Source organism: Drosophila kikkawai, chromosome 3L (assembly GCF_030179895.1).
Source record: "Drosophila kikkawai strain 14028-0561.14 chromosome 3L, DkikHiC1v2, whole genome shotgun sequence".
NCBI classification, from domain to species: domain Eukaryota; kingdom Metazoa; phylum Arthropoda; class Insecta; order Diptera; family Drosophilidae; genus Drosophila; species Drosophila kikkawai.
Window position 1 is genome coordinate 8,821,519 of NC_091730.1, and position 9,559 is coordinate 8,831,077.

The 9,559-nt window shown below is 40.6% G+C and overlaps 1 protein-coding gene across 1 annotated transcript; it reads right to left on the reverse strand.

Moving 5' to 3' along the window:
* Positions 1–766: 766 nt before the first annotated feature.
* Positions 767–1,001, reverse strand: LOC108072636 (uncharacterized). Its single transcript, XM_017163866.1, is given in 2 exon segments — positions 767–863; positions 865–1,001. Coding segments are annotated over 2 exon segments (234 nt in total).
* Positions 1,002–9,559: the final 8,558 nt, after the last annotated feature.

Here is a 9,559-nt window from a genome sequence, read left to right on the forward strand (position 1 = left end):
CCTACGTAACTTGCTCGGCAATTACAAACGTATTTCTGTCGATCGTTGTTGGGTTTCTATAGTTGGGCGTTGGGCGGTAGGAACTTTCCCCTCGCTGGTTCTCAGTTGAGTTTATATACATTTTTTTTTACTTTTTTTTGGCTGGGTAGCGAACAGATGGCATCAATCAAGTGGAAACCACTAAGTATAATGCAGCAATGTTGCCCGAAAAAGTTCCAGTGCAGTGCAGTTTGGAAATCTTGTTGTTACCCCAGCACAAAGCGCACCCCGAACCGCCCTACACTGAGGGAAATAGGGGAGGAAAAACAAGATATATTATCTAGAATTTTACTAACAGCCTTGTCAGGAGTATAACTCTTAGGTCTTGTACCCTTAAAATTTAATAAAAATATATATCCTCTTAAAACTCTTTTAATTTTATTTCTTGTATAATATTTAACTCTCCTTTTCCTTTTTTTAAATCTCAGTGTAAATGGTACTTCCCAACAAGTGCCTGTAGTACGTGTTGTCCTGCTATTTGGTTACCTTGTATGGTTGCACTTCCTTCGCTCTGCTTGTGGCACGAATCAAAGTATTGAATTTCTATATCCGTTTTTTTCTTCCTCTCCTTTCATTTCGTTTTATTTTCTGGGTATTGTTCGGTGCGGTGTTCGGGGCGTGTTGCTCCGGTGTTGCTGCTGCTGCTACGTAGTGTTGCTGATGTCGCTGTTGCCGCTGCTGCTGTTGCTTACATAAGGACAACAACGGCAACAAGAGCTCAGCAGGACTAAATGAGTGCACAGGAAGTTTTTACATTGCTCACCTTGAATGGGGTTGGGTTGGGAGAGGTTGAGGAGGGTTCGTTATGGGAATGGGAATCGGAATGGGAATGGGTATGGAACTGTAGCTGTAACTGGGTGCGGGGCAATTAGGTCCTGTCGCTGTGTGCGAGTATCTGAGGCAGAGCGGAAACTGTCGCAAGTGATCGGCGTGTTGATAAGTTCGGCAACAACATCAGCCATAACACCATACACAAATGTGAATGTGTGTGTGTGTCCCTGGCATTTTTGGAATTGCCAGAGAACAGGCAAAAGTTTTTGAATGCGTTTTGCGGCTCTCACAAAATCCATTTGTTTCAAAACGATTTTCGCATTTGTATACCCTGACAGAGGTTTAATTGCTCGAGTTTGTCATTTTATTTGAGTGTCTGTTTGAGTTTGTTTGTCTCTGTTTTTATTTTTCAATGAAAAGTTTAGCGGGTTTCAAAAATTTGTTTTCACAATTTATCAAATACTGTTGTTTTATCATTTTTTAGAGTCCTAACTAAAGGGCATTGTCTCGATGTCTTTAGAGATTATTATTTGATAAGAGAGCTATAATTGACTGAAAGTTTGTTTAATATTCTAGGAGGAGCCTCCATTTTATCTTAATTAAATCTTAGGACTCACTTATAGACTTCTAGCTAAAAGTATTAAATACGTGTAATGTAACAATTTCTATTTAGAATTTATAAAATAAATTGTATGAAGAGTGCATTAGAAATTCAGCAAAAAAGTGGGAGGACGATAGGCAGTGAAGTTTACTGAAGATATTTCATAGTGATAGCTTGAATCTACATAAAATACATAAAATAAAATATAAAGTAAAAGAGGTAAGTTAATAGATCTTGAATTCAGTAAAGTAATAATATTTCTTATGATTATACATTATAAATATCCCAAAACCTCCAAGATAATTTATCATTATAGTACCTTAGCGCCTGAAAACCTAAAAAAAAACCGCTTTCCATTTCTCTTCTCCAAACCCTTCCTTTAGCTGTCATAACAACAATTGGTTTTTTTTGGCAAGGGTATTCAAACCTTTGGGTTTCGAAAGTTTTTACCTATATTTTTTTTTGTTTTTCTGTTTTCTATGTTATTTTCGTTTTTTTTTTTTTTTGCTAGCAAGTTCGGGTTCTGGTTTTCTCTCCAGCTGTACTGGGGCTGGCCTGTGCTACTCGGAAACAAAGTGCTATAAAAGTCACGCCCGAGGCGAAATGAGTTTTCAGTGGCGGGGAGAAGGGAAAGCCGCTTTTCCAGCGTGTTTTTTTCCGTGTTCAGCATCAGGTAACCTAACCTTTTGTGCCGCCCATTAGAAACATGCACGCAGTGGGCTTACTTAAGCATACAAATTGTGTACGGCGAAGAGCGGAGCCAAATGCAAATGCGCCAGACTCTGGCAAATGTACGGATAGAAATGTGGAATTGTGGAAATGTGGAAATGCGGAAACGTGCGGGGATTTCACGCAGCACCGCAGTCGGAATTGGAGCTGGATCTGGAGTTGGATATAGCCGTGTATATAGCTGGAAAACTTTTCCATGCGTGCCGCCATTTGACTCGCAAGATTGACACGCTGCCAAAACGAGAGCAGAAGGAGGAGTGCAGGGGAAGGGCATTTTTCCCGCGGGGCAAGCAAGGGAAACTGGGGGGAAAAACTGTGCAGATGTGTCCAATTTAGTGGAACACTGGACCAACGCCCCCGGCCAGATGCTAGACGCTTTCTTGGACGAGCAGGCAAGCGGTCCTTATGAATATTGTACCCAGGACTTGGGTATTAACAGGGGGTATGTTGAGTTTTGGAAACAGGGAAGGAAATATGTGAAACCTGGGAACTTAATTAGGTTTTTAGCTGAAAAGGTGTATTTCTAGCACTTTGTGTGGTTAAACTATCTAAACAATATAACTCTTGTTTAGCTCTTTATATTATCCATAGTTTTAATGTTAGATATTTTTGTCTCAAGAGACCATGGTATATTATTAAATTGTCTGCCTAGTTATGAAGTTTCAGATCAATTGAACAATAAATATGTTTCCAGGAGGGTTATAAGTTTCTCTTTAAAAACATTTCTATATTAAAATTAAAAGACCGCCGGAAAGTATGCTATAATTCCCACACAACAGGGAAAAGGTACCCCCAAAGTCGAGGCACTTATATCTTTTCATTATAAGCTCAACCCCCAAAAGTCTTAATCCCAAAAAACCTATTCCACAGCGAGTCCCAAAAGAAAAGCCTAACCCTCGGGCCTCGGCCTCGGCCAGTCTCGACAAGTGGCGGAAATTAATGCAGTAATTGTGGTAAGTGCTTGTCCTCGCTGCTGATTCATAATCGCATGTATTCAATTAAGGAGATTAATTATTTCGGGCAGCTAACGCTCTCCAGCACACATCTCCATCTCTCCGCAGGATTCAAAATCCGGCTGGCTTAGGGAAACTCTTTACTTGGACTTCTCTGGTCAGGGGTCAGCGGAAGGTCACGTGGCGACCATAAATATGCTAGCCAACGGCCATCGATTGTACCTGACCACGCCACAGAACTATCCATCTTCCATAAGATGTCAGCGCCAGGACAAGGAGCGGAAAGGAGCAAGGAGCAGGCAGGCAGCGTTGAAGCTTATGCAAAGTTCCCCTGTTCACCCGAAAAATCTGAGGGTCTTACGCTGGGAATTTTCGGTCATGACAATAATCAGCTGAAGCGGCTCTGTTGGGTGTCAAAAGTTCCTCCCCCTTTTTTGCTCCTTGAACCGATGGTGGTGGTTTCCTTGAATCTCTCCCCTCTGCTTCCTACGATTGTCCCTGGCCAAATAAATTAGGCAAGAAAAAATTGACATTCCTGGCCAGGCCAAGGAGGCCAGAAACACTGATTAGAACAATATGCGTAGATATGTAAGGGCAATCTATGGCCTTCTCTATGCTAGATATATATATACATATATATATATTTCCACATTTATTTCCATGCGTATTTATATAACGCATTTGTAGATGGCCGAGGCCGAGGACGACAAAAAAAAAGATGTGTTCAAAATAAATATGCGTGCGTGTTGCTTCCCCACACAGGGTACAGGGTACAGTAGCCGAAATGAGTATAGATTTGTTTGTTTGTATGTCGTTAGCATTGTTTTTCCCCCAGTGCGTGCGTGCGTGTGTCTCCATCTGCCGCCCCTCCCTCTTGTGAGTGTATCTGTGTGTGTGTGTATTTTTGCCTTTCGTTGACACTTTCACAATTTATGGCAAATGCTGTCTTTCGCCCTCCACCTCCGGCCATGGAAAAGGCGCCAGCCACCGAAGCGAAGCTACCGAACCCACCCCCCCCGAAAGTTACTTTCGCCACCCACCGAAAAAAACAAAAAAGAATTTCCCGAAAAAAAGAAGCAAGGCTATTCCGCATTATCGGGGGGTACGACTTTGGGGTACCCAACGGAAAAAGGGATATATGTATAAAGGAATTCAAGAAATACCCTTAAAAAAAATTAAACTTTTAAGGTTTAGAACAGAAAATGTTTAAAAATAATTAAGACAATACATTTAATAAAGAAGTTTGGGTAATAATACATAAAGAATCCACAAATATTACTTATAAAACTTATTAAATATTTTAATTTTTAATATGGTAACTTAAACCTGTTTAATCATTAACTGAAACCTCTTAAAAAATCTCAATAAAATCACTAAAGACTTCCGTTAAATATTCAACTTCAACTTCCTTCATCCTTCCTCAAAAAACAAAAGTAAATAACATTAACTAACTACTCATTCTCATAAAAATCGAAATAAACCCCGAAAAACCAAGTATAGAACACCCATAAAAATTTAGCTATAAAAATCGGGCATATCCTAGCCGTTAGGGTATCTACCGGGTATGGGCGTTTCGGGGGCGTGGCCATCGCTGGAGGGGGCTGGACAGAGAAAGCAGTCTGTTTACCAGTTTCCGCAGTTCCCAGTTGTACACAGGACTCATTTGAAATAAATATTTTTGTGTTTTTACTTGAAGCGACAATAACGCAAAACATGAAACATACACTAACAGCAGAGACAAATGTGCGCTATAGTGTGTGTGTGTGTGGGTGGGTGTGGGTGGGTGTCCTGGGAAGTGTGAGAGTGTGTGCCAGTGAGTGTGGCTGTAGGCAAAACCACGCGCGGCGCTGCGGCGTCAAAGTCGAATTACTCATACGCCACGTTGGCCACTGTCGCTGCCACTTTTGGCTTTGCCATTGTTTGTTGCTGCCGGTTACACAAAGCAACAAGGGGAATATATTAGGGAATAAATATGGATATGGAATAATGTATAAATAAAATTATGTAAGGAAATATTAACTTAAATGTCAAAGTATATTTATTTAGCTCTTGATTCTTTGCCTCTTCTTACCTAAATTTTTTAAAAAATATTTTATAAACATTACTTTAAAGGATAAAATATTTTTTAACAATTTTAAAGTCTCAAAGTCCTTGAAAGATTTCTGATTTACATGATAAAAGGCTCATCACTCACATCTCCGATTATACCCAAAAGTCATCTTTTGTTGTCTAGTGTTTTTCATGTTGCTGTTGTTAATGTTGCTGCTGTTTTTGTTGCTGCTGCTGTTGTTTTTGCTGCTTCTGTTGTTGTAGCTGTTGCTGTTGCTGTCGCTGTCCCTGTCGTCGTTGTTGGCGTCTGACACACAATCCGTGCCTAGTATGCGCGTTGACGTTAAAAGCTACAGAGCAATTAATCATTAGCTTTTACAGGATTTATTGCAAATACTTTTATCGGATATATTAAATGAACTCCACTCCACTCGAGCACGAGTCGAGCCCCGAAGGCAGGGCCCGGGAATTATGGCAGCATTAATCCAGTGGGGACTATCTGCCGACAAACATCTTACTACTCTACTATATATATAAATGCTTGCCTCTGTTTTCGGGGCTTTAAGATTTGCGTCATCGCGGAGTGTCAGTCATGTGGGTCACGGGGAAAATTCATTCTTCAGGGCTGTGTTAGCAGAAGGTGGAAAGCGGCAGGGGGAAAACTTTGCGCCGCGACATATGCACACACGCGATGGCTTAGCAACAGTTTACATCGCATTGTCCCCGGCTGTTTACTTTCGGTGACAAAATGAGTTACAGGTTTCATTCATTGCCCTAATGCAGCCTGATAAATTTGAGCGCATTAATTACGCTCACTTGGCGCTGGGAAGCGAACACATCCTTGCCCCCTTCCTTCCTGTACAACTATATCCCAAGTCCTTCGAAGGCTGCTGAGTCCTTTGTCAGCCGGCGATTCGCACAGGGAGGAGAGCGAGAGTGCTCTGTTGTTCAGTTTCATGTGCCATTAACTGGCTCAAGCCGCCGCGATTGATCTTGGCCGTAAGTTGGGTTTATTGCCTCCTCTTTGGCGGCTCGGGGAGTCGCTGTACTTGGCTACACTCCTAGAAAATGGTGTATTCTAATCACTTGATTGATGATTTGTGTCTGTAATTCATTAATAAGCTTGGTTCTGCTCTTGAAAGGTTTTATTTAATTTTTTGAATATTAAACTGAACATATTTAAGATAAGGTTATTACTTAAATACTCAAATAACAGTCTCAGACAGTTTTAAAATATTTTTAAAAGTATTTAACAAATTTTAAATAATTTTTTTAAGTTGAATTAAAGATATATAGTATTGATTTAGTATATATTTTAATATTTTATTGCTTATAAATTAAGTTTTTTAAGAAAAAAGTTTATGTTAAACTGCAAAACCTCTCAATATTATTTAAATTGTACGTTTTTTATACTTAAAATGAACAAATTGCTAAGCCTTCCCAATCCCTTGAAAATAAAGCTTTAAAAACCCTTTTATTTATTTACAAGAGCTAGTTATTTCCCTCTAAATTTTACCCAAGTTTCTACACATTATTAGAACATGAAACTCGGCAAAATCTTTTGGAAAATTCTACAGTTATCGCTTGCTTTTACATTTTTGATTTGCGTTAGTTTTACGAGAGAATCACTAAATTTTACGGCGATTTTAAACAATTTTTTTTCAGAGTGGTTTCTTAGGTTTATAGTACATGCTGCTTTCACATTCTGCACATGCAAATTTATAACAATTTTACGTTCTCACATGCTCAAAGTCGTAAATCGTATTCGGCAAGGTGCGAACTGCTACGGCTCCTGCTCCTGCTCCTGCTCCTGCCTGTGATTCGCCCCTGTTGGTTACCAGGATCGTGGCTGGGATACCAGGATACCGCTCCAACCAAGTGGCTGTGCATAAAAAATCGTTTATGGCTTTGCAGCGCTCAAATAGAACAAAGCATAAATCCTAATTTACTTATGTGTAGCTGCAGCAGTTGCCACTTGCCACGTGTGTGAGTGTGTGTGTGTGTCACACAACGGTAAACATATATCAACAACATCTTAAACTCATGACGCCAAATAAATACAAATGTTGTAAAATGCAGAGGGGGTGGCTGTGGCCCAGGCCAGACCTCGTAAATCGCTCGGAAAAAGGGAAAAACCCCCAGGCCAGCGGGAGAAAAAGGAATGAAAAGCACCGTGTGAGCTTAGTGGCATCGCGATTGAATGGGACTTTGAATAAATTTCACCTTTAGCAAGTGGCTGTAAATTGTTTATATTTTACTCGAGTTTGCTGTATTAAAAAGGAATTTGATGGAATATGGATTAGGAGTGTGTTTGTGTGCGAGCTCCTTTTTGACTGGATTTTTGATTTTGCAGCCAAAGGAACAACGAGAGAGATGCCAATGGAGATAACTTTCCTTCGGATGGCTTTATTTCGAGTTCTTTTGGGAATTATATTTTTGGAATTATGCGGTACATTTAATGTAGATAATACATCTTAAGGATTACTAAAAGAATAAAGAGCTGTTTAATGGAGTAATTTATTATAAGATTTTAAAGACATATGAAAGAAATTTAAGCTATGATTGAAGGTGTTAAAAAAGTATTTAAAACCACACTAAACCTTGATAATTTCAGACATTCTTTGCTGAACAAAAATATATATTAAATAAATCCCTTAAATGCACCTTTAAGATATTTCCTGGAAAATGCAGCCACATCACCTGCAGTCTTACCTGCATTTCACAAATATTTCAAAGTCTGCTTGGGCAATAAATTCTTACAAGAATCGAGCTGGCTTCTTGATCAAACTAATCAAGTTGAGTAGCCGCCATTGAAGTGGTTTTGTTTACTTCAAGCTCTCGCCCAGAAATTGATATAATTGATGGCGAACCATAACAGACCACATTAGAAATGCCGGCCCAAGTCGGAGAAATTGCTCTCCATCCTGTGTCTGTGTCCGAGTTCTGTGTCCCGTGTCCTGTTTGTATTTGTATTTGTCTCCATCTGGCAAGGAGCTTGACTTCTGCAATCCGGAATCTAACAGGACGAAAAAAAAATACTAAAGCGTCAGCAGCATGTTAAGCAAACTTTATGACCGGCGAATTCCATAAAGGCGGAGAGAGGATGAGGCAAGGGAGCATGGAGGATGATGGAAATAAAACCAGGACCAGAACAAGAACCTCGAGCCCGAGTGAGGCATCAAAAAGTAAGAGCAAATGCAAAAGCAACCACTATAAAAACCTGCAGCGATAGTAAAATGCAAATTGGTTGGGGCGAGAACGAGGCGAGGACTGGGAGCTTTGTGGGGGGGCCTCCATCAGCAGGACAACGGGACGTCGGACCCACGGACACTTCAGGCCTTCAGGACTCCCTTGGTCCGTCAACGAAACTGTGGAAAAAAATAGTAAGCTCTGGCATTCGCACTCGTAAAATAAAAGTAAAGTGCAACAGCAATTTGTTTGCACAATTGCTGAATGCGGCCATTGCTGTTGCTGTGGATGTTGCTGCTGTTGCTGTTGCTGCTGCTTCTGGTGTTGCTGCCTCTGCCGTAGATGTTGCTGTTGGCACTCGTCGCATTGTTTGCTTTGTAGCCAGTTGTTGTACATTTTTATGACAGCTCAAATTGGCCCCCATCGCCACCGACGCGACGACGACTGCCCGCGAGCAACACTGTCAGCATATGGCAATAAATGGGCAACAGGAGTTGCTTCCCGCAAAAAAAAAACACCCGCCAACACAATATTCCCGGACATAGACTATATCTATATATAGAATATGTATAAGTATATGTGTATGCAAGCAGTGCTGTCAGTTTATCCTTTTTTAATATGCTCTCGTCCTGAAGAAATTGGGCATCAAGATTTATTTGCTTACTTGTGAGCTCTCTTTGGAAATGATTTAATTTTTAAAGGAAAATTCTGAACAATTCTTAATATATTTTTATTTTTAACGATATATATTTAAGGAGGAAATATATATTATATTCTTTTATAGTTCCTTAACTTTTTGTTCATCTAGAAAATAGGCTTCCTTTCGACAACTCTGTTTTGTTATCTCTCCCATTTTTTTCCTCGTCTGATTGGCGCTGACAGAGCCCAGTTGATTTGATGCCTTGTCCTGAGCCCTTTTGATGAGCCACCCCCCCGCCCTGTCCCCCTGCTCATGCACCATTTCATTTTCTATTTTGGCACTTTGAAATTAAAATATAAAACCCGCGCGCCGCTTTGACAACTTTTTAAGCTCCATTAGCGTTGACGGCAAGAAAGCCTATGAAGCGGCAACAAAAGCGCCCGTGGAAAAAGGGTCAATGTAACCGCGAAGGCAGCCGACGACGCGGCAGGACATCGAGACATCAGAGGACATTGGGACACCGGGACATCGAGACATCAGGCCTCATAGCAGCCAACTCAATAGCAACCCCTTTCTTTTGGGCCGGGG